Below are 26,720 nucleotides of genomic sequence, written 5' to 3' on the forward strand. Positions count from 1 at the left end.
GGGTAAATGGCAGTAAAACCCCCAAAATTTTCATTTTGGTTTCACTTAACTCCCACAACTATTAAAGCTCATCATTACATTACGATTATGTTTGCAGCTCCACTTAATTTGAGAACTATTTACTTGAAGCTAGGACTCAATTAAAAATGGAATTCTCATCCCTTTTAATACTTCTACACAATCATCTCTATCCATCTTTATTTAGTTTACATAAATAACAAACTAAAATATGACTTTAAATATAGGACCAAAACAATAAAAATAAGACTTAAAATCTTGCGATGAATAAGAAAATAAAAATACATGAAGAACAGCATATTACGTGTTTAACTAACAACTAGTTGACATTTTAACCAATATATCTAATTATCTAGTCTAGTTTTAACAAAAACAACAAATAGTTTATTTTTAATATTTAATATTATTTTATTTATTTATTGTTTAACATATTTTTGCCTTGAGTCCATAATTAAGCACAACCCAAAAACTATTTCAATACTAATATAATTATGGGATTATTTTACAAATACACAAAAATAACAAAATAATTACAAAAATACAGTTTTACAGAATATTAAATATTTTTACGATTTTTTTGATTTTATTTACAAAAAATACGATTTTCTTATGTTGTATTCTTGTTAATTTGTTGTTGATTTTTTGTTATCTGTGTGTTATTTTTCGTTATTGTTTTGATATTATTTTCATGTTACTTTTATGTAGTTTTCATGTTAAATCTATAAAAAATCATAAAAAAATAAATAAAAAAAAAATTCTTTAAATGTAAAAATATATTTTTTTTATAAAAGATAGTACCTTTAATTATCCCTATAATTATTTACTCTTTGATCCCATCCCATCCCACCCCTATTACATATTGGGGATAAGTTGAAAAATACCATTTTTTTGTATTTATTAATCAAAAATACCTTTATATTATTTTTTATTAATATATACCCATTTTTTTGAGTGGATTGCTTAATACACCCTCACTCTCTACTTAAGTGTAGCATATAATTTAATGGGGATATTATCTATAAAAGTAGGTATATCTTAAAGGATATAAAAATAGAGGTAAAAATTAAAACAAATAAAAAAAAATGAGTATACCACATAATTTCCTCTATGTAATATTTGCCACTAAATAGAACTACTTGAAATAACATGAGATATATATTACTCAACTTAAATAAATGTTATTTTTTATTTAAAATAATTACTGTCAAACTTATTTATTGATATGTTGACACATAATACAAAATATAATTTAGACTTTGGAGTAGAAAAAAAATAAAATTGAAATAGGATCATTGATCAAAAAATGGACCTCCAAAAGACATAACATGACCATGATCACCTCTTATTTTCCAATCATCAACACTGTACAATTTGTTTGCATCAATGAAGACTTCAGCATTGTCAAAAATAACTTGTTTATGAGATTCATCAATGGTTGTCATTTGTTCAATAAATGAATCTTTTTTTTGATCTCCTGTTGTACGGAACCCATTACCCATTTCTGGATTAGGTTGTCCTGGCGGACTGTATGCCTCTCCACCCCATTCCATGTACGAAGCTAAATCTGTATTTAGAGCACTAAATATGCGTCCGGGCCAAAACCCGATTTGAGTACCTGCTTTTCCATATTCAAGCCACCAATTTCCATTTGTTGGATCCTATAAATATTATATGTACATAACAAAGCAATACAATATATTGTCAATGCTACTAACAATGAAATAAATCAAAAATTCAATACAACAAATATAGATAAAATAAATCAAATACAACCGATGGGAAGAAAAATATTCATTTTTACTATACATAGCTACAATCAATGCTACCAAACCATTTTGAATAACTATAAGAGCCCTAAAGTCAAAGCAATCATATAAAAAAAATGGTTCTAAGACTCTTTTTTTCTTTTTTCAAAGTAATTATATTAATTATAAAATATGAGTCTTTTTTGAATTTGATAAGCCTAGCACACTTATTTTTAGGGCAAACTTGCATAAAGTTTAATATATTTTTGTGTAGGTAAAAATTAGATAGTAAACTAGTTATTACTAACCCGATAAATAAAAAATTGGGTATCGTATATTGTTTCACCACGTTGAGAAACTTGGTCAAAAGTGTAGTCAAGAGGTATCTCAGTACTAACAATAACAAAGCCAGGACATTGTGTGTTAAAACAAGAATTTCCACCGGCCTGTAAAGAAAAAAAAATATTTGTAACATTAAATATATATAAATAAATAAAACTTTTACATGGATGGAAAGAAGAAAACTTACTTGTAAAAATGTGAACGCATGAGTTTTACTGTCCCCGTACAAAGTAGGATTAACCTAAAATAACAAAATTTTTTGAAAAAAAAAATAAGGTAAAAGAATATAGCATGTATTAAAAGACAAACTCTATTTATCAAATATTGTACTTAAAAATATAAGAAGAAAATATATTATTTGTGGCATGTATTAAAATTGCAATTTATTCAAAACAATAAAAAAAAATATAAGTGTTACTTACTGTCCATCCAACTTGTATGGAATCAGGTCCATTTTTAATAGTCATTTGAGATGAGCTATATTGTGAGCCAGCCACAGTAGGGTTATAAATACTCATTACTGCCCCACCTCCATTATATCTCCTTTTAGGATCAGATATTGTTCGAAGCACAGCATGCTAAACAAATATATTATTATTTAGTTTAAATATTGAATTTGTATTATGATAAAAGAAAACAAAAATTATCATATAAAACCTATAAAAAACACAATTTTTTTTAAAGAAAAAGCAATCTTCATTAGCTAACATCTTTCAATAACAAGGATAAAATGTTAGTAGAGACATTCCCCCTACTAATAATACATAGATAATTACTTACCAAAATTAAAATAAAAAATGATAAGTAAGCATAAAATTTTGTATAAAGGAAAATACATAAAAGAAACTTACATGAAGACCTGGTTTTTCAAGAGTGAGTGAACCATATACTTTTGTAAATAATTTGGATTTGATAAGATCTTCTTTTGTAGTTCTCCTAATAGGAACCGTTCCAATTGGACAATTTAAGCCTTTTAATTTTATTTTAGATGAATCTTTATGTTCACTTAAATTAGGACGAGACGAGGGTTTAATCTGCACCAACAATAATATAAATTTTATGCATTAATTTCATATATATATATAAATTATAATAAGATATATATATGCACACAAATTTATAATAACCTTATAATGGTAAGTATGATTCTTCAACGAAGGGTGATCAAATGCAGGTTGTTTGAAGAAATCAATACAATCGTAAATAACTCCATCTTCTCTCTGCATATATACACATGTCAAATTATAAGTAAAAATGTTATTTTCATACAATAATATTTTATATGTATGTATATACAAGAGCATATAAAATAAAATTATATATAATATTACCTTAATAGTCTTTATTGGTGGTTTATTCAAAAGATTAAGCTCTTTCTCAATTTCCAACTCTTCTAGTCTTGATAGTTTTGTGGTGTAGTCTCCAAAAGCATTACAATAGTATGAAATATAACACACTATAGTAATTAGGAAAATTGCCCTAATAGCCATGGATGAATGTGTTTCTGTATAATATCCAAAATCAAGAAAATAATATTGAAAATAAATATTAATTAACTTAAAAAAAAAAAAAAAAAAAAAAAAAGGAAGAAGAAGAAGAAAGGGATACCTTGAAGGCTTATACGAAATTAGTTGTGAAGATGAATAGAAAAATGTGTAATATATATACTTAAAGATATGGCCAAATTAAGATTAATTCTTATCAGAAAACAATAATATTAATTACTATTAATTTATCCAAATATTAATTCTATGATTTCCAATATATGTATTCTTATCTTATTAATTTTAAGTTTTTGGATTTGGAAAATAATTAATAAATCTGATATTTTGTAAACATGGTATAATAATATACACCAATTAAAGCATATATTTTTTTTCTTTTTAAGCTCAAATCCAATCAAATTCTAAATTGTAAGATAAATATAAAAAATATCAATTAGGTAATTTTTAGATTTGATTGTAATTAATTAAAAAAGATATTTGATTTTAATTAGCAATATTTTATTATTTATTTATGAATCAATCCATAAATCGTGACTAGTAAAAAGAAACTAAAATTGTTTGTATTCATGGGGGAGTTATTGGCATATAAATACGTTTTTAATAATCATCTCAAAATTTATAAATATATATATATATCTTTATATATTAAAAGTGTCTATCTAACGGCATTTCTTGGTTTAACAGAATATACAAAAGAATATTCTGTTAAATTTAACGATTAGGTTTGATCTCCCGTTAACAAATAAACTCAATAATTAAACCCAAAAAATTAAACAATCTTTTAAATATTAATAATCTCTTTTTAAATTAAAAAAATCATCTTAGCCACATATCTCTCTAACAAACCTATCTTGGGAGAATATTAATAATTTTTTTTTATTTATTTTTTAAAAAAGAAAAATCTTTATATATTAAAGTTAACCTCACTTATCTAATGTTTTCTCTAGATAAGCATAGGAAGTAAAAATACCACTTCTATCTTTGTGTGATTGCAGATATACCACTTTTGTCATTGACCCACTTTTTAGTTTTATAAATGGAGATGTTCATATAATATTAACACTTTACAGAATATTTATAGATATAAACTTACATTACAATGCTATGTTAAAAAAAAAACTAAATAGAATAATCTACTACTCCAATAATAAATTTATTTACAATTTTATAATTACACTAATATTATTTTTAATACATTATTAAATAATATTTCAAATATATATATTTAATTTTTTCAAACAAAAAATTTGTAATCTTTAAAAATAAAATACATTCAAAATCTTAAAAAAACCAAAATTTTAAATGAAACTAACAATACGTGGCTCGGCACGTACATTCACCTAGTATATATATATATATCAGATTACTGGATTTTAGTAACCTGATAGTTATAAATAATTTATTATTATTATTATTGTTTTTTTTAATGTGCGTACTTTTTTTTTTTTTTGAATAATTTATTGTACTGAAAATAGGGTTTTGATCATGTAAAGGTGTACATTTTAAATAATTTATGGTACTAAAAATAAAATTTTGGTAATTAAATAAAGGAAAATTTATAAAAATATTGAAATTTTGGTTAGCTTTTATAAAAAACTGTGACACGAATTTTTTTTTAAAAAAATACTGTATTTTTATAAAATAACAGTGGAACACATAAATTAGAATTGGTGGGTGTTTCTGATCAAAAAAGGTCTGGTCTTTTGACCTGTGTTTTTCTCTGTTTGCTGTCAAACTGTTAAACTGTAAAGTGGTCTTTTGGTTTCTAGTGGTTATTTTGTTGCTTTGATCTGAACATGGCGGATAATGAGCGGATGGATATGGAGAATGAAAGTGATTTTATCACTTTAACAAGTGGAGAGGATGATGATGGAGGCCTCTTATACGATACCAATGAGGAATTATTGGACTTTGATGACCGATGGTGTGTTGTCGGACGTTTCCTTACAAAAAGATCTCTGGATTTCATGGCTATGCAACACAAGATGGCGTCGTTGTGGAGACCCGGCAGAGGTATGTTTGTGAAAGAATTGGATGAGAATTTATACTTATTTCAATTTTATCATCAGATAGATGTGGATAGAGTTGTGGAGGGTAGCCCCTGGACGTTCGACAGGGTTCCCCTGATTTTCTCAAAACTGAAAGAGGGTGAGAACCCACGGGCAGTGGTTCTTAACAAACTGGACTTCTGGATTCAGCTTCATGGTTTATCAACTGGTTTTATGTCGGCAAAAGTGGTCAAGGATGTCGGAAACTACATTGGCACTTTCGTGGAAGCGGATAAGAATAACTTCATGGGAATATGGCGTGACTACCTTAGGGTACATGTTTCTGTTCGTATTGATTTACCTTTAAAAAGAAGAATGAAATTAGAAAAGAAAGGAGGTGAGATATGTTATGCCAATTTTAAGTATGAGGATCTCCCAACATTTTGTTTTATCTGTGGAATCCTTGGACATTCAGAAAAATTTTGTTCTAAGTTATTCGATACCCCACTTCATCTGATAAAGAAACCATATAACCTGGAATTAAAAGCTATGCCAAGAAGGAGACAACACACTACAAGAAATCCAGCTTTTACCGGCGCATTGTTGCGCCGGCAAAAGTACACTGACTGCGCCGGTAAAGCTTTGCCGGCGCAGTTGTGCGCCGGCAAAGCTTATCTGGGAAGCTTGGTCGGTAAAGGACTTTTTACCGGCGCGTACATTAACTGCGCCGGTAAAACGTCCTTTTACCGGCGAGGAATAACGCCGGCAATAAATAAGCGCCGGTGTTAAAAAATACCCTTATCCGCCTTGAACCTGCTATGATTAGGTTTTGCCGGCGCAATAGTGCGCTCAAAACTATTGGCGCCAACGACGCATTGGCGCCAATAGTTTTCTTAGGCGCATGTAGTGCGCCGGAAAACTATTGGCGCCAATCCGTCGTTGGCGCCAATTGTTTTTGTCACTTTTTACCGCGCACTATTGCGCCGCAAAAGTATTAAATTTTATTTTTAAAAAAATTTAATTAATTATATTTAATTAATTTTAATATTAATTAATTAAATATAATTAATTATATTTTTTTAAATAATTATAATATTATATTAACAAAATAAACCAACATAATTTACATTACAAGATAAACCAACATTAATTACTACTAAAATCAGTATATAAACAAAATGTTAAATGTTCGAACTGGATAATAAAAAAAGTACAGTTCTATAGGCGGGTAATGTCGTCATCGTTGTTTCTCTGAGTCTCGGGAGGCTGCGATGACGATCCAAACACTGACGGCCACTCGATGATCCGGCACTGTGAGTGGGCAATGGTGGAAGATCCATGGGAGGCAAGTTGAAACCGGCACGGCTCGAGAAAGATACTCAAACCGATCTTGGAATCGTCCGAGGTAGAGTTGTTGTGTCTCATACCGCCGCCTCGTATGTTGAGTTGTCTCGCTCCGCTTCCTCCACTTTTTTCTCGTAAAGCCTCATCTTGTTCCATTGTAACGAGTTGGTTGGGCCGAAGGATGCGTGGCGGTGTGCTCTTTTGGCCCCAACTCCCTTCGGGCCTGGGAGATGACCAAAGCCTCTAAGATGCCGAGATCGTTCCCCGAGTACTTGCGTCATAACAGGTAAGTCTCGGGGGTGCGTGTAGGATCGACGAGCGGGCTCTTCGGGCTCATCCGCAAAGTGGGCGCTGGTTGAGTTGCCGCTATTTCAACCATTTGCTCCTAAAACAATTAAACAAGTAAGTTAAATGGTTAATTTTAACACAAAATAAATTGAAAGAAATAAATGAAAATTGAATTAAAACGTAAACTTACGTAAGCTTGTTGCGCGAACTCGTTGCGCCAATCGTTGCCTTTATGGTGAAACTTTTGAAAAGTTTCCACCGCAGTTGGCAGTTCTCCTGTGTCGGGGTTAGCCTATTTTCAAGAGAAAATATATTAGTACTGTTATTTTAATAGAGAAAGTTAAATGAATGATAGTTAAATATAAACTTACCCCTTCGACAACATGTGAAACAATGGGCTTGGAGCCCCAGCCTCCTAAAAATTTCATCTTACCCCGACTTTCTTTATTTTTCGCTGCTCTCGCCTGAAATTAATAATTTTTATAACAATTAATTATTTATTATTGACTATATAAATTAAACATTACCAAAATTTAAAATTTTAAAAAATGTACCTTTTGTTTGTCTGTGCTCCAATAAGCGATGCAGTCAGTCCACACCTCTTGAGTTACTCCCTCAGGAGGTGACATGTCGGCCCTCTCCTGTCCAAGCTCCTCAATGTTTTGTATCCACTTCTTCTTGCAACCGCTTCTCCAAATACGTAAACCCTTTGACATCTCGTACTCACCGTAGTCTACGAATGTAGGGTTATCTCGTGGGAGGATAAACTTGGTCTGGAAAAAGTTACACATTAATACATTAATTACAATTTAATAAGAGTATAGTAATTTAGAAATTAAAAAAATTAGTAAGGCATACCTCAAGTCTATCCCACAGTGCGTTGATGTCAGCTCTACTGACATCTTCCCATTTGAATTTATTAATGGGGATAGACATCCGAGTCATCCATTTGGCCATATTGTTGAATTTTTTTCCGTTCTTGCCTACGGGGGTGCCAGTCTCTGCGTGCACCTCAATCGGTAACTTGGCAGATTGTGTTTTGGAGAGCTCCTCCTCAACATTCTTGCCCTTGTATTTACCTCTGACGCCTTTCTTTTTCGAACTGCTGGCACCTGGTGTAGACATACTACATATACAACACATATTGTTTATTTAAAATAAACTAACATATTGCAAACATATTAAAGAAGAAGGGTTGTAATTTTTTATTTTATTTAAAACACTATGTCAATTACAATTCATCATCCTCATCATCAGTTACATATACAGCATTATCATCACTGTCACTCTCTAATTCTAAGGAGTTGTCTTCTTCGGTATTTAGACCCTCGTTGTCATCATCGACAATGAAATCATCTAATTGTTGAGGCTGTGAATTCACACGATGGATGTTTGCAACTTCAGTTGGGTCGACATCATGGCGAACATAGTCAACATCATCCAACTCGTGGAAGTTGAACAACGAACTCGGTTTCAGCTCGAATTGTTTTCGTACAAAGGGTGTCTCCCCATCCGTGTCCGGAAGTCCCAAACATTGCGCGGTATGTACTCATTTACAATCGGCCGGTCTTTACCGTTCTTTAAATCAGAATGTAGTAGATCAATTTTGCTTGAGATGCAAGTATGAACGGTTCATTTTGGTACCACTTGTCGGTTGACGCATGCTAGTAATAACACCGTCACTATCCATTCTACTCCCGTTAGTGTCAAACCACTTACAAAAAAATAAGAGAACACTGCAATCTTTCAAATAAGTGAACTCCATAATTTTTTCAAGTGTGCCGTAAAAATTTTGGCCATCTTCACCGGGACCATGACACCGCTATTCGTGTTTTGCGGTTATCATCCCTTTCCTTGACCAAAAATTTAATACCGTTCACTATGCACCCCGGATAAAAATAAATTGCCGTATTCGCCGGGTTAGCGATAGCATACAACTCATCCGACACCGCACCCCGGTTGGTCAACCGTAGTTCATTAATCTACATATCGTGGAAAATATTAAGTTAAGAAAAGTTGAACGGTTATTGAGAACAAGATTAACGGTATTGACGAGCAACAAGGCTTACTTGAGTTTTGAACCATTCGGGGAACTCGGTCTCTTTACCGTCTCAATATTGCCTACACCCCTTGCTTGAAGCAACTCCTTGTGCTCACTATATAATGTAATCCAGTTATTAGTAAGTTAAGAATTTTTTAGATGAAGTCGACTATTGTGTGTTTGTGTTTATGGAATTTACACTTACTTGATATACGGTTCAACCTCTGTGCAATTGTTCAAAATGTACCACTCCGCCTTACGCTTGCTTTGCATGGGTAAGGTGTCGACTGTCCTCATACCGATGGGTCGACCAACATGCTTGAATACGTAAAATTGTCGAGTTGGCATGTTTTGGACAATGTCATTGTTCCGGTCAGGACGGTTGAATCGAGTTTCCACTTCCCGAAAGTACATTGAGCAAAAGGTTAATGCCTCATTAACCACAAAAGATTCAGCAATAGAGCCTTCCGGGCGGGCACGATTCCTGACATATTGCTTGTACACAGACATTGAGCGCTCAATGGGATACATCCACCTGTACTGCACTGGTCCACCTAGTATAGCTTCTTTAGGGAGATGCATAACTACGTGAACCATTATGTCGAAGAAGGCCGGTGGAAAAATTGTTTCTAACTTGCACAAAATAGTTAAAATATTTGTTTGCATTTTTTCTAAATCCGAAACATGAAGTGTTCTTGAGCATAATTGTTTAAAATACACACACAGCTCAATGATTGTGTCCCGGATTTCTTTTTTCAAGAACTTACGGATACCTGCCGGTAGTAAACGTTGTAACAACACATGACAATCATGTGATTTGAGCCCGGAAATCTTGCCCGTATCCAAGTTGACATTTTTGTCTAAGTTTGCCGCAAAACCGTCAGAAATCGTACGTACTTTATGAAGTCTGCAAATTCAATCCGTTCTTGAACACTAAGTGTGTAACTAGCTGGAGGCTTCTTCCACTTCCCGTTTCGGTCTTCATACAACCACAACTCTCGTCGTATTTGCAAGTCTTGCAAATCCATTCTCGCCTTGTCGGTATCCTTTGACTTCCCGTCGATACTTAGAAGAGTACCTACTAAGCTATCACACACATTTTTCTCAATGTGCATTACATCAAGATTATGTCGTAAGGACTTTGACTTCCGATCGAAGCTCAAAAAAATACTTTTTTAGACCAATTGAGCTCTTCACTAGAACGCTTCCGTTTCACACCCCGAACCGTTTGTGTTTTCCGTGCAAAGTCAATGGAATTCGGTCTAATTGAGATAAAATATCATCCCCCGTCAATACGGTGAGGTGGTGCTCTCTTCTCAGGCTTACCATTGTACTTTTTGCTTCTCCTTCTCGGATCACTCATTTCGAGAAAGCGTCTGTGGCCAACATATCCAATCTTACTATTTAGGCCAATGGAAGGAGTATGTTCATTGCAAGTGGGACACGCCATATACCCTTTTGTGCTCCAACCAGACATTAGAGCATAAGCAGGAAAGTCATTTATTGTCCACAACACTGCCGCACGCATTGAAAACACAAGCCCGTTGTAGGCATCTCGGGTTTCAACACCCGTCTCCCACAACTCGTTTCGGTTCATCAATTAACGGTCTCATGAATACATCTATGTCTTTCCCGGGAGATGATGGACTCTGGAATTAATAAGGTCAACAACAACGATTCGTAACTCATACACTTCCACGGTGGCAAATTATAGGGGACACAAATAACCGGCCACAGTCGTAAGAGTTGCTCATGTTGCCAAATGGATTAAAACCGTCGGTCGCCAATCCCGGTCGACATTTCTAGGTTCAACAAGAAAGACGGATGAAGGCGGTCAACCGCTTCCATTCTTCAAAGATCCGCAGGATGCCTAAGCACACCGTTTTCTTTTGGTCTCTGCGAGTAATGCCACCGCATATCCTCCGCAAAGGTGTCTTGAGCAATATAATCGTTTCACTTAGGTGTGAGTGGGAAGTAACGCATAACTTTGTGAGGAACTTTTTTCCCCTTACCCTTTCTTTTCACCCATCGTGATTCGCCACATACAGGCAAAACTCCTTCTTCTCATTCTCCTTCCGTAAAATAGCACAATTATACTTGCACACATCTATCGAGTCGTAACCCAAACCTAGATTGCGCAATCGCATCTTCGACTCATAATGCGACTTCGGTAATTTTGTCCCCTCCGGAAATAGATCAATCAAGATGGACAGCAACATATCGAAAGAGTGGTTGCTCCACCTATTCAAAACCTTGCAGTGCATAAGCTTTACCAAAGGCATTAAGGGCTGATTTTTTGCAACCCGGATATAACTCGGCCTCCATCTCCTTAAACAAGTCATCGAACTTGTTGTTGTCGTTGATAGGGGGTTCATTGAAAGAATCGGTAGTGTTAGCATTCGTCAAACCTGTGGTCCCCTCTTAACATGTCCGCCAACACATCCGCCATTTCCTCTTCGTCATTTTCGTGAAGTTCAACTGGCGGCCGAGAGAAAGTCTCCCCGTGGAAATACCGGGGTTGTACGAAGGTTGGATCCCGCCGAGAAATAAATGAACCCTTATAGTTGCAGTGTGTGAAAATTGACATTCACACACCGCATGCATGGGCATCGAGCTAATCCGTCAGCGTTCACGTGGTTCGTTGCTACCGCAACGAACTCGTCAACGCCACTTCGAAACTCGCAGCGCCGGTGCGCCTTCATCCAACTTCGGTTGGCAGGCATCTTCCACTACGAAGTATTTAACAAAAACAATTTAAAAACAAACAAAAAATGTGCAAGTGTCCTAATCCACCTTCTCACTCCATTACTAAAAGGGTAAAGAACCTATCCCATTCAGGTTTGTAATATACATATAGTGCAATCTACGCTCTTAAGATTATTTCACTTTTGTAAAAATTTCTAAGAAGATTTTCCTCCACGCTTCTTATAAGTTAGCAAACTTGTAGTAATTAAGTTTGCCGACTTACAAGAACGTGTAAGAAGACGTTGTACCAAAATATCTACTAATGAAATAATCAAATAAGCAATAGATCATACTATAAGTATAAAACAAGCCCAAACTATCCATGCGGACAAACAGTCCTGGATAATTTGGAGAAGCGTATTTAAGAGTCCTTACTGACTCAGCCTCTCCAAACGGGTCTAAGGTATTTCGTGCATGTGTAAAATTGAAAAAAATTAAATTATCACTATGTGATAATACAAATACAATTGTTCTATCCTATCTTTGGTGTATAACCAAAGAGATGAAGAAAAGATAAAAACAATTTAATTTTATGCTATTTTAATATCTTATGCTCATTTATAGTTACTTTATAGTTACACTTACTTTATGATAACTTGATTAAATTCTAAATATAATTACTTTAAAATTTTATTTTATTTTATTTTTAGATTATAAGTATAAAAGTTTTAAAATTTTAAAAATATCACTTTATTAAATTTTAATTTTTATTATAAAAGTTATTTCATAATTTTCTATTCTTTTTTTAACTTAAAAATTACAACCTTTTTAAAGTTAATAATATCACTTACTTACTTTTTAAAATTAAACAATAAGTAGTAATTTATAATTTTCACATTTATTCATTTAAATTTAAGATTAAATTTTTTTTAAAATAATAAATAATTGATTACCTATTATAGATTATAATATATACTAATTTATATATTACATTTTTTAATTTATTTTTTTTTTCACTGTCATTTATTATTTAAATTAAAGTTACTAACTTTTTAAAAATTTTAATATATAGTAAATTATATATTACATTATTTTTTATTTTTATTAATATTTTTTTATCATTTATTATTTACATTAAAATTACTAACTTTTTAAAAACATTTAATACCACTTTATTACATTTTAACTTATACATTACATTTTTTAATTAAATATTTTTCTAATTATTTATTATTTAAATTGAAAATATTTTTTTTTAAATAAAATTACTTCACTAAATTTTTAAGTTACATGTTCCAATTTCAATTTTATGTTTTACTTTATTTATTTTATTTTATCAACAATTACTTTAGCTAGTTATTCTTAATTTTTTTTTAAACAATTAATTAATTTTACATTTTACCTACTAATTTTTTAATATTATTTATTTAAATTAAAGATTACAAATTTTTTAAAATAAAAAATAAATTTTGATTACCTATTATATTTTATAATATATATTAATTTAAATTAAAGATTACTAAAACAAATATTTTGATTACTTATTATATTTTTTAATATATACTAATTTATATTTTTCTATTTTATTTATTTAAATTGAATATTATAAAGTTTAAAAATTTCAAATACATTTTTTGGAATACTTTTGACATTTTATGATATACATTATTTTACAAATTTTTATTTAATTTATTTAAATTAAAAATTACATTACATAACTATCTACCAAAATTTGGGCAGCATAACGGCTTAAAAAGCGTAAACCCAAAATTTTCAAAACCTATCAATATAGCACAAACAAACTTTCGATAACAACATATGAAAAACAATAAATCACACCACCGATCGATCGCAAATATTTTATCACAGAACCTACTTCACTAACATGTATAGGCATACTAACTTATAACAAAACTATTAAATTAATTACTAATATAAAGAAAAAAAAAACAAACCTGAAGCAGTCCAAAAATGACAACAACAAGCAGGAGGCGGTGCTTCGGGCCGGTCAACGGGACCTAATTTCATAAAAATAAAACTCAATAATTAAAATATCAACATACATATACACACATAAATATATATACATACACTTATACTTAAACTTAAATATATATACACATACACATACATACACACACACACATAAACACATACACATATACATATACACACATAAACACCTATATACTCTCACATATTTACATATACTCTCACATAAATATATATACACATATACATATATATATACATACACCCACATACATACACATATACATATATACCTATATACATATATACACCCACATACACATATACATATATATACATACACCCATATACACATACATACATACACATATATACATCCACATCCACATACACATACACATACATACATACACATACAGAAATACATATATATACACATATATACACTAATAAACACATTTACACATACACATACACATTTACATAAACTTTTCAAAAAAAAATTAAAATTAAAAAATTAAAAAATACCAGGAGGTGGGGCTTCGGGGTGTGCGGTGGAGGCTACTGCGGCCGGTGGTGGTGCCCGACGGACGGTGGTGAGTGGCTGCCGGCGGTGGGGATTTTTTTCCAAAAAAAAAAATAAATTTTTTTAAAGAAATGAGTGGGATTTTGAGTGAGATTGATAGAGAAGTGAGATTGAGTGAGAATGAGTGAGATTGAAAGAGAGGGATGAAGGAGATGAAGGGGAAATTTTTTGAGAGAAAAAAAAATTTTCTCGAAAAAAATGCAGAAATGGCCTCTGCTCGTCGAAGGGGATATATGAACACTTTTACCGGCGCATTGAATTGCGCCGGTAAAAGTGGTCATATAACCCTAAAACCAAACGCACCGTTTGGCTTAACACTTTTACCGGCGCAGTAATGCGCCGGTAAAAGTAACCCCACCTACCACGAGTTTTATTTCCCCCCAAATTTTCACGAGGGCGGTTAACATTCCCACCAAAATTTGGGAAACTTTTACCGGCGCCATTGTGCGCCGGTAAAAGCCTTGCTGCACTGGACATGTGTTTGCGCCATTTGGCGGTTCAGTATTCATCTTTTACCGGCGCATTTCATTGCGCCGGTAAAAGGTATAGCTGAATCCAATCCCAAATTCAGCATCTCATTAATGCCGACAACTTTTGCCGGCGCAATTGGTCAACTGCGCCGGCAAAAGTAGCTTTTCTTGTAGTGACATACGATTGGTACCAAATGGCTTCGGCAAGGTTTAATGGTGCGAGGGGATAGCTCCGGTGACGGATTAGGAGGCAGTTCGACTGTAAGAGAAACGGTGCCTGGGAGTTCTAATGGTGGCGACAATCAAGGGATGTATCAATCTGCTCCTCGATCAGGGGGATTGGATGGAGGAATTAGAGGAGTTGACTTGGGCATCAATGCTAATAACTCCCTGGTTGATTCTTTGGGATTTCCAACTGAATATGGTATAAAAGATAATAACATGAGGGAGGACATAAATGATGATATTGATGGTGATTTACTGGTCCTTGAATCAAAAAGGAAAAGAGTTGCTGAATCCAAATCAAATGGGCCGAATGGGGGTACTGGTGAAATTCTTGCTAATTCAGTAGGGACAAAAAACTTAGTTGGGGCGGGTTCTGTGTCACAGGCCCGCCAAGAATTATGAATGTGTTAAGCTGGAATTGTCGTGGGCTTGGGAACCAACGGGCTTTTCAATTCCTTAAAGAGATTGTTACTCAAAAGCAACCCAATTTTGTTTTTCTGTGTGAAACAAAAAGTAATAAAGCTAGAGTTGATTTTGTGGGCCGGGGATCGGGCTTTGAAGGGGTGTTTACAGTTGAGGCTCAAGGTAGGAGTGGTGGTCTTGCTTTATTTTGGAAAAATGAAAAAGATGGTAAAATAATTGGTTTTTCTCAAAACCATATTGATTTTATGGTAGAAGTTGATGGCAGCCCAAAGTGGAGACTTACAGGAGTTTATGGTGAACCTCAAAGGCAACAAAGGATGGATACTTGGAACCTTCTTAGGTCCCTGGTGAATAACTCGAGAGACCCGTGGTGTGTAGTTGGGGATTTAAACAACGTCCTTAGCCAAAGTGACAAGCGTGGAGGACAACCTTATCCGAATTGGCTAATTTCTGGGTTTGAACAAGCTATACTGGAATGTGATTTATTTGACATGGAATTGATTGGATATCCTTATACTTGGGAAAAAGGGAGGGGAACTTCCCCTTGGATAGAAGTCAGATTGGACCGTGCCCTTGTTTCATCTTCTTGGCTTCAATTTTTTACACAAGCTCGGTTATTAAACCTTGAATTTTCTCCTTCAGACCACTCGCCAATCTTCCTAGAGTTCGTGGCTCCGAATGTCTTCATCCCAAATCGGCGTTTCAGGTTCAAAAATGCATGGTTAAAAGAACCAATGTGTTTGGAGATTGTGAAGGATTGTTGGAATGTTACTAGTCATGTAACTGTGGTAGAAAAAATCTCTCTTTGTGCTGATAAGTTGTCCACATGGGGAAAGAATGTGACTGGAAATTTTAAGCTCCGAATTAACAATTGCCGTAATGAGTTGAAAAAATTGAAGAGAGATGCTCTCTCTGTCCAGCGGTATAGTGAGAAGAAGAAGGAGCTTTTTTTGGTGCTGGATCAAAAGGAAGCTTTTTGGAAGCAGAGGGCTAAGCAATTTTGGTTGAAGGAAGGTGATCAGAACACTAAATATTTCCATAGAGCTGCTAGTAATCGGAGGAGTTTCAACCAAATTTCAAAACTCAAAGATTCTAGTGGTAATTGGAAGGATTGGGAAAATGGCCTTGCGGATGTAGTTGTGGATTATTTCTCTTCTTTGTTCAGTGCTTCAAATTTGGGTAGTGACATGGTGATTCAGTGTATTCAAAGGAAGGTTACCACTCAAATTAATGAAGAGCTTCATCAACCAATTGTTGCCGAGGAAGTAAGGAAAGCTATATTCAGTATTAGGGGTGTTCACAAATTATCCGATCCAATCCAATCCGCACGATCCAATCCAATCTAATCCGCAAAATGCGGATATCCGCACTTGTGCGGATTGGATTGGATTGAAAAAACTAAAATCCGCACTTGTGCGGATTGGATGTTGTTTGACCTCAAAAAGTAACCGATCCAATCCAATCCGCACTTAATTATAAATTTTTAAAAAATTATAATACATAATATATATTAATTAAAAAAAGACACAAACTTCTAATTTCTTAATCTTTTTTAATAATATATTGAGTTGGTGCATTTTATTTATTTCATAATAAAAAACACAACAAAAATAATTCTTATTAACATAGACACATATATAAATTTAAATATATATACTAACTTATTTATTTTATTTATTTTAGTAATAGATACATATATATTTTAGTATAAATCTAAAGATAAGTACATATATATTGATATATGTATATTGGTTTGATTTGTATATAAATAGAGATGGAAATAGATTATTATTGGAGTTTAAGAAACAATAGTTTTTTTTTTTTTTTTTAATTTTTTTTCTATGAAATATTAAATAATTTATTATTAAAAAAATAACCGATCTAAAATAACCGATCCAATCCGCACTATTGCGGATCGGATTGGATTGGATTTAAACTCTTATGCGGATCGGATTGGATCCAAAATATGAAATCCGCACTTAGTGCGGATTGGATGTTGTTTGACCAAAAAAGTGCGGATTGGATCGGATGAACACCCCTATTCAGTATGCACCCGGATAAGAGTCCTGGCTCAGACAGTATGACACCTGCTTTCTATCAGAAGTGTTGGGATATTATTCAGCTTGATATTGTCGATGTGGTTCAGAAGTTTTTCACTACAGGGGAGTTTGATTCTGCTTGTGGAGATGCTAATGTTGTGTTGATTCCGAAAAAGAAGTTTCCTGAAAGTATGGTTGATTTAAGACCTATTGCTTTATGTAATGTTCTGTATAAGATCATTACTAAAGTAATGGCTAATAGGATGAAGCCTTATATGGATCATATTGTATCAGAATCTCAAAGCGCTTTTATTCCAGGGAGACTTATTACTGACAATATTCTGGTTTCATTTGAAGTGCTTCATTACTTGAAGAGGAAAAGAAAGGGCAAGGATGGATATATGGCTTTAAAACTGGATCTTAGCAAAGCCTATGACCGCATTGAGTGGAGCTTTTTGGATTCGGTGCTTAGAAAGATTGGTTTCTCGGATACTTGGATTTCTTTGGTGATGAAGTGTGTTAGTTCGGCAAGATACAATGTGATTCGTGGTGGGAGAACTATGGGGCCGATTACTCCATCACGAGGTATCCGTCAAGGTGATCCTTTGTCACCTTATATTTTTATTCTGTGTGCAGAAGGTTTATCAGCTTTGATTAAAAGATATGAGGATATGGGCCTCATTCACGGGTGTAAAGTGGCGAATGGTGCACCGAAAGTGTCTCATATGCTATTCGCTGACGACAATTATTTGTATTGTAAAGCCACTCTACAAGAAGCCAATCGGATTCGAGAACTTCTTCATCAATTTGAATGTGCTTCAGGACAGAAAGTTAACTTGGGGAAATCATCAATTTTTTATAGTACTAATACTGTGAATCATGTGAGGGAGGATATTAACTCTTTGCTACAAATGCCACAAGCAGATGAAAGGAGTATGTACCTGGGCCTCCCAAGTACTATGGGAAGGAATAAGTCGGCTGTGTTGGGTTTCTTGAAGGATAGAGTTAGGAAAAAGCTTCAAGGTTGGGATTCAAAAGTTCTTTCTCGTGCTGGTAAAGAGGTGTTAATTAAATCGGTAGCACAAGCTCTCCCTAGCTATGCTATGAATGTGTTTTTGCTTCCTTTGGAGATTAGCAAAGATATTGAAAGTACCATGGCGAGATTTTGGTGGAAGATTTCGTCGAAGGAAAACAAAGGTATACCTTGGATGTCATGGGATCGTATGTGTAATAGCAAAAATAATAGGGGCCTTGGTTTTCGAAACCTCCATGATTTTAATTTGGTACTCTTGGGAAAACAAGGTTGGCGCTTCCTAACAAGAACTGAGTCCCTGGTTTCTCGTATTTTTAAGGCTAGATACTTTCCTAATGGAACATACCTCTCGGCTCCTATAGGCAACAATCCAAGTTTTGTGTGGCGAAGCGTTTGGGAAGCTCAATCTCTTGTTCGTGCGGGAGTTCGTTGGAGTGTTGGGAATGGTTCTTCTATTAATGTGTTGAATGAACCATGGCTGCCTGATCATCAGCAACCACTAGTGATTTCTTCTCATCCAGCCCTTCAACATGCTAAAGTGTGCAATTTAATGTCCATTGACATGTCCACCTGGGATGATGATATCCTAAAAGATTTGTTTGAGGAGCGTGATCAGAGATTGATAAAGCAAATTTCCTCAAGCACAAACCAGGTTTCGGATGTTCTTTGCTGGTCTAATGAGTCCAATGGCATGTATTCGGTTAGAAGTGCTTACACTTTACAATAAAAACTGAAAGAACTTGGTAATGAGATAACTGCCTCTGAGTTTTGGAAGACGTTATGGTCATTGAAGCTGCCACCAAAGATCAAGAACCTGATGTGGAGAGCCGGTTCTAATTGTCTTCCAACCCTCTCTCAGCTTGCTTCTAAGCATGTTCCTGTCAACACTAGATGTCCTTTGTGTGAGGAGATGGACGAGACAATCACACACATTCTACTAACTTGTAGAGTGGTTAAAAAGGTGTGGGAGCGAGTAGGCATCGGCACTACCGTGACTGCAGCAGGGAGTATTTTCCTGGACTGGTGCGTGAATGTTTTCACGAATTTGACAGTAGAAAACACAAGGCCTGGCTGCTGCTCTTTGTTGGGCAGTTTGGGGAGCGAGAAATGATGTTGTATGGCAAGGGAAATCGTTTAATTTTTCAGCTATAGTCGCCTCTGCTAAAAGCTATCTTGATCAATGGAAATATGCTCAAAAACTCAAATTGAGTCATTATGGTCTGATCTTCAGGACTATGATGGGATGGAGCGTTGGTTAAAACCACAGGTTAATAGTATCAAGATCAATGGATGCAACTATTTTTGAAGGACAGAATCGATTTGGAAGTGCTTTGGTGGTGCGTGACCACAATGGTTTGCTCATCGAAGGCCGTACTAAGTTACATAATGGTAATATTGCTCCGTCCATTGCTGAAGCACTGAGCTTTCGGGAAGCTTTAAGTTGGATTAAAGACCAAACATACAGTTCAGTTTGGGTTGAGACGGATTGCTTAGTGGTCGTACAAGCTTTGCGGAACTCGGCTATTTTATCTTCTCATTTTGGATGCGTGATTCAGGAGTGCAAAGCCATGTTGGCTAGTTTAAATAATGTCTATTTTCATTTTGTTAAGCGGTCAGCTAATAGAGTCGCTCATGAGTTTGCTAGAGCGTCTTTATTTTATCTTGATTGTATTTTCAGTATGGAAGATATTCCAACTGAGTTGTTGCCTATCTTGGTGACTGATTTCGAAGGTTAATAAAAGTTGATTTTACCTTTCAAAAAAAAAAAAAAAACAGTAGAACACAAAACAGAACAACTCAAAATAACAGTGGAACAATTAAAAAATAATCGTGAACAACAGTAAAAACTTAACATAGTACACAGTTGAAATTTACACAATATTTTAGAAAAAAAAATCCAGTATTTTTGAAATAAATTTTGCGCCATAGTAAAAAAATAAAAGAATTAAAAATTTTAGTATGTGGTGTAAATACTATATTGTAATTGTGCATGTCTTTTTCATACGCTCTGATTTCATCACTATAAATTACCATAAGATTTTAAAAATTTGTGAAATGGCTATTATAATTACAATAACATAATTAAAAATTGGAATCATAATTTAATTCTTTATTTATTTATTTTTGGATAGAATTGTAATTATAATCATTCAAGTATAGAAAACACGATCCTATAAAGAAAAGTGATATGAATGAAAAAGGGTGGTATAAATCATTACACACACATTAAAGTGGCAGAACATTTAAATAATGAGATGGACTTTTTAGTTAGATGTGCGCGAAATGTATTGACTGGGCCTAAAAGAGGATTGGGCTTACATGAGACTCTTGGGCTGTGACATAAGAAGCCCAAAACTGAAAATTACATTTTTAATTTGGCAAGAACATTTTACTTTTATACTTTTCTTAATTTTTTTTTTCTTTTTTACTGTTTTTACTTATTGAAGCTTCAAATTTTTTTTTTTTCGGTCTTTCTTATATATATTTTTAGTCAATTTTGACTCTCTTTTTTCTTTTTAATTTTTAAGTCAGTTGTTACTTTTTTTTTCTTTCTTTCTCTTATCTCTCTCTATTTTTTTTTTTCTAATTTCTCTTTGTGTCTCTCTTTTTTTTTAATATTTTTTCTTAAACTAATTTTTTTCTCTTAATATATATAATAAGTGTATATTTTTATATTTCATTTTTTTACAAAAATTAAACTTGTTTTTTATTTAAACTACTATTTGTTTTTTTTTTTTATTAAAAACTAATTATTCCATTAAAAACAGCAGAAAAAAAAACCAGTTTCATTAACATCATCCTAAAAAAATAACAATATAAAAAATCATAATCTAAAAAGAATCAAAACTTTAAAAACTAGTTTCATCAACATTGAAGAAACTAATAATTTCATTTAACGAATAAAAAAAAAATAGTTTCACCAACAAGATAATGAAAAAGATTACAATCTAAAAATGATACTAACTTTAAAAACCAGTTTCATTAATATTAAAAGAAACGAATTATTTCATTAAAAGAGGCAAAAAAAAAAATAGTTTCATCAATAACATAATAAAAAATACACAATGCCTAATAACTAAACTTTTACAAACGCTACTAAATTTAAAAACCAGTTTCGAACATATAAATTTTATATCAATACCTAATAATCAAACTTCTAACTTCATTCTTTATTTTGACATTTAATTTTTTATTTGCTTGCTCAAAAATTAAAGTTAATTTAAACATACAATATGCAGCAAATATAACAAAGAGAATCATAAATTAAAATCAAAGAAAAGAAACAAAGAAAATTAAAGAGACAAAAATGCAATAAAAACTATAAAAGAATAACAAAAAAAAAAAACAGTGGAATGTGAGAAACCAGTTAGTAAAACAGCCAAAATAAGAAACAAATAAAAACCAGTTTCTTGAAATAAATTAATAAAAAATTGAATAAAACTCAATTATGAACAACAATAAAAAAAAATCAGTTGTAAAAACTAGTTAATTAAAAAAACCAGTTATGAAAATAATAAAATAATATGTGTGTCAGAAACTGATTAATTAAAATAAAATAAAAATTGTTGTTCAAATATCATACAATAATAAAACAGGTTTTATACAAACTAAAAAATATACAATAACATCATAAAAATGGAGCAACCCCATTACAGAACAGTTAAAACCTGTGAAACCAGTTACGACATGTGAAACCAGTTTTGACGTTATAAAAAATCATAACAAAATACAAATGTTAATAATAAAGTTAATTGAAACCAATTTCATCACACAATCAAATAAAAACACACACACACAAATACAAAAAAAAAATAAAAAATACTAATCACAAATATAATCAAAACAACACATAATGCATACCAATAATTTAATAACAAAATATAAGTATAAGTTTCGAACCTAGAAAAAAAATAATAAAAAAGTAACTTGAAAAAAAAAATTCTAATAACATAATGAAACTATTTTTTTATTCTTTTAATGAAATTATTAGTTTCTTTTAATGTTGATGAAACTGATTTTTAAAGTTTATATTATTTTTAGATTATAATTTTTTATATTGTTTTTTTTTCAGGATGATGTTGATGAAACTGGTTTTTTTTTTTTCCTTTTTTTTTTTCTGTTGTTTGTAATGAAATAATTAGTTTTTAACAAAAAAACAAAGAAAAAAAATAGTAGTTTAAATAAAAAAAAAACAAGTTTAATTTTTGTAAAAAAATAATATCTATAGTTGAAATAATTTTTTATTTATTTTAGTATTTTATTTTTTTAAAAAAAAAATAATAAATAAAAAGAAACACAAATTTAAAGTTTTTTTTGACATTCCTCATGACTTTTTTCCATATTTGTAAGTTTTTTTTTAAAAAATGTCATATTTAGTGTAATTAAGTTTTTATGCCATATATATCAAAACTTATCTTTATTTTCCCATATTTTTGTAAATAGCCCAATTTATAATGTTTAGATTAAATAATTAAGTGTGATAAAATAATAGTTTTGTCATACAGTAACATATAATAGGAAGTTACATATAAGTTTTCCCAGAAGGACTTTGTTAGGTTCCTCTGGCAAATATAATGTATGAAAAGAAAATATAAAAGTATTTTGAATAAAGGGAAATACTATAAAGTTTCAAGAAAAGAAAACACAATAGTCTTTTAATAGGAAATTAGAAAAATGAAACTTAGTAGTAACTAGTTTCTCACATTTTTCATTCTTTCTAAATTGTCATTTTGTGAACAAACTTAGTAGTAACATTTTTCATTCTTTTTTTTGATAATAACTTTTGCAAAGATATTATTCAAAGGCAAAGAGAAAGAATAATAAATCTGTTTTTGAATTTGTATCATTGAATATAGTAGTATATATGTATAGAGAGTACTCTATTATATTATTGTAAATATCCCATTTTTTAGCATTAAATTTGAGCTGATAAAACTACATACCTAAATAGCTCAAAAATGACAAACCAAAGAAAAATAAAATTGTCAACGATTTCTCTGCCTTGTCAAAAATGATATCACATAAATTAAAATTTTGAGTTAAAATGAAGAACCCCATCATTAATAATTAATAATAAATGTTAATTATCCTAAAATACTATTATTTGATATCAGAATCATCACATCCCTCAATTTAGAATCTTGTTCTACAAATACTTATATTGCTTTTGATTCTATTCACACTATGTATAATTTATAAAACCACAATTATTATTATTATTATTATTATTATTATTATTATTATTATTATTATTATTATTATTATTATTTGTAATAAAAAAAAGTGTAACATAATTAACAAGTATTTTGTTGTACTATTTAAGAAAAAAAAAAGCATTTTATTTTATTCATATAGAATCATATTTAATTCAATTAGAATAGAGTATATGTGTTTTTTTTTTCAAACATTAAATATGAGTAAACATACACACAGTAACCTAAAAACATAATTGAAGAAAAAAAAAACATGACAATTTAATTGTTAATAAAATTTAGGGAAATTACTTTATAAATTATTTCATAACTTTTTTTTTTTTAAATTTACGGTTTGGGTTTCTAAAGTGTTTTCTCTTGTAATTTTTATGTGGGTTGTTATACGAATTTTTGTTGCAATTTAGATTGCTCTATTAGTTGCAATATAAATTTTTATGTGAAATTTTGTAAAAATACAGAAAAAAAAAAACTATTTTAAAATATAAAAATAAAAAAACCTCTAAAATTTATTATATGGTCATTTAATTTCATTTTGAAAATGTATGAAAATGCCCTCTTACTAGTATATTTATATGCACTAGGTGATTGTTACGTGCCAAGCCACGTAGTGTTAGTTTTATTTAATATTTTAGTTTTTTATTTTAATTAATAATTAAAATAGTATAATTATTTGAACGATTTGTTTTATAAAAATAAAATATGTGTCAGTATATTTAGTAAGTAAAACATAGTTGTGTTATAATAATGTATGTTATTAATAGTAAAATGTACATTAATCTTCTAATTGAAAAAAGTTCTATTATCTCATTTCATATCTAATAATAGTTACACAACTATATATTTATAGACTTTCACATTCTTTGCAAATTACTAATAAGCACCAATAATATTTTCATATTCTAATATTTTTCAACCTTCTCCTCTTGGTGGTAAAATTAAAAATAAAACTAAAAATAAGCACAAACATATAAGGTAAATACTAATTACAGCCCATTTCATCTTTTTTTTTTATTATTTTTTTAAGCCCAAACCCAAAAATCTCTAAGCCAACACAATCAATCTTCTTTTATATTATCTTTTCTAGATATTTTATCTATATTTTTCTTTTTTAAAAAATAAATAAAAAAAATTATTAATATTCTCCTAGCTTTGTTAGAGAGATATGTGGCTAAGATGATTTTTTTTAATTTAAAAAGAGATTATTAATATTTAAAAGATTGTTTATTTAAAAGATTATTTAATTTTTTGGGTTTAATTATTGGGTTTATTTTTTAACGGGAGATCAAACCTAATCGTTAAATTTAATAGAATATTCTTTTATTTTTAAGTATATTCTGTTAAACCAAAAAATGCCGTTAGATAGGCACTTTTAATACATAAAGATATATATTTCTTAAGGAAAACATTCAGTCAATTAATTATTATATGAATTTTCTCCAGCAAAAAAAATTATTATATGAATTTAATTTTCAATGGATATTTTTTTTTAAAGGGCGATTCATTCACAGAAAATTAATCAGAATGGGAAAATAAAATTTAAAGAAAAGATATAATTTTTTCTTGTATAAATTAGGTATTTAAGAAAAAGAAAAAAGGATGCCTACTTTACATTTTACATTTATATATTTATGTATATGAAGCTTAGCAAGAGTAATTTATTTTCATCAATAACAACTCTTTATTAATAGTAACTGTGATATATATATATATATACACATTTATATAATATTTCTATATGTAGTATGGATAACTTGACAATTAATTCATAGCCTTCTTGACTCCCAATTATTTAGGTGCTAATATAGGTAGTTATATTAGCATGTTTAATTTGGTAATAAATAAATGTTAACCCAAATTAAATGAATATAATGGTAGAAATAAAAGTTAGGATGTGTGTGTGAAATGTGAATATGAATTTAAGTTAAATGTCTTTGTCAACAAGACATTAATGTTATAATAATTAATCTTACAGAGAAAATGTGTCTAAAATAATTAGCTTTGATTGGACTTTGGAGAGAATTAAATTTTGATTTTAGTGTATTTCTCAATCACGTGTCTTTGGTCTTTCACATGGGCTTGCAATTGGGCTTCTCACTTTTTTTTTATACTTTCATTTCTATCATTTTTTTTATCTAAATATGAATATACTCAAAGGGATTAGTTATAAATTGGATTTATTTATGAGAATGTTGACCCAATCATTGAATGAAACGACATGTCGTATAAATATATGTAATGTATGAAATCTACAGAATAGTATATGATATGTACACATTTATATATGAGTTTAATAAGTTACATGTCCTTTTCAAACTGGGTTAGAAGTGTAAAAATGAAAAAGGTCCCTTATTTTATTAGTTAGTCTCTTTTATTTTTCAAAAATTAACTCAAATTTAAATATTATCACTTATCTCATTTTAAATTAGGGGTGTTCATGTGATCTAATTCGCACTATTTTACTCATAGAGATTCACCAAGAGATTGTAATTAACACTCCTCGTATATATAATTATATATTTAAAAAAAAAGGTTAGTAAAATTTTTAAAAACACAAAAAAATTGTGTTTTTTTATATGAATCATTGTGTTTTATAAGACGTTTAATGTGCCAAATTTGTTTACTTGTATACATGTGTAATCACATGAAGAAAATTACTTTTTAAACACCCTTTTATCTTTATAAAAATCAATTGATTAATAAAAACAAAAATGTAAAAATTAGAAACGGGGTATAGCAATTAAACTTTTATTTTATATTATGTAGATTGATGTGGACCCTAATTA

General features: G+C 31.0%; 2 protein-coding genes across 2 annotated transcripts; both read right to left on the minus strand.

Annotated features, from left to right (window-relative positions):
* Positions 1–1,307: 1,307 nt before the first annotated feature.
* On the minus strand, positions 1,308–3,667 carry LOC115711126 (protein neprosin-like). Its single transcript, XM_061111397.1, has 7 exons — positions 3,437–3,667; positions 3,233–3,325; positions 2,957–3,139; positions 2,528–2,683; positions 2,293–2,346; positions 2,072–2,209; positions 1,308–1,676 (listed from the first exon to the last, which is right to left on the minus strand). The coding sequence occupies exons 1-7, from the start codon at positions 3,593–3,595 to the stop codon at positions 1,308–1,310; spliced, it is 1,152 nt and encodes a 383-aa protein (XP_060967380.1). The 5' UTR covers positions 3,596–3,667.
* A 3,552-nt stretch (positions 3,668–7,219) lies between these two features.
* LOC133035553 (uncharacterized) lies at positions 7,220–14,585 on the minus strand. Its single transcript, XM_061111398.1, has 6 exons — positions 13,912–14,585; positions 8,089–8,356; positions 7,785–8,003; positions 7,602–7,694; positions 7,421–7,522; positions 7,220–7,327 (listed from the first exon to the last, which is right to left on the minus strand). Exons 2-6 carry the CDS (start codon positions 8,353–8,355, stop codon positions 7,220–7,222), a joined length of 789 nt encoding a protein of 262 aa, XP_060967381.1. The 5' UTR covers position 8,356; positions 13,912–14,585.
* Positions 14,586–26,720: the final 12,135 nt, after the last annotated feature.

This window comes from Cannabis sativa, chromosome 3 (genome assembly GCF_029168945.1).
Source record: "Cannabis sativa cultivar Pink pepper isolate KNU-18-1 chromosome 3, ASM2916894v1, whole genome shotgun sequence".
NCBI classification, from domain to species: Eukaryota; Viridiplantae; Streptophyta; class Magnoliopsida; order Rosales; family Cannabaceae; genus Cannabis; species Cannabis sativa.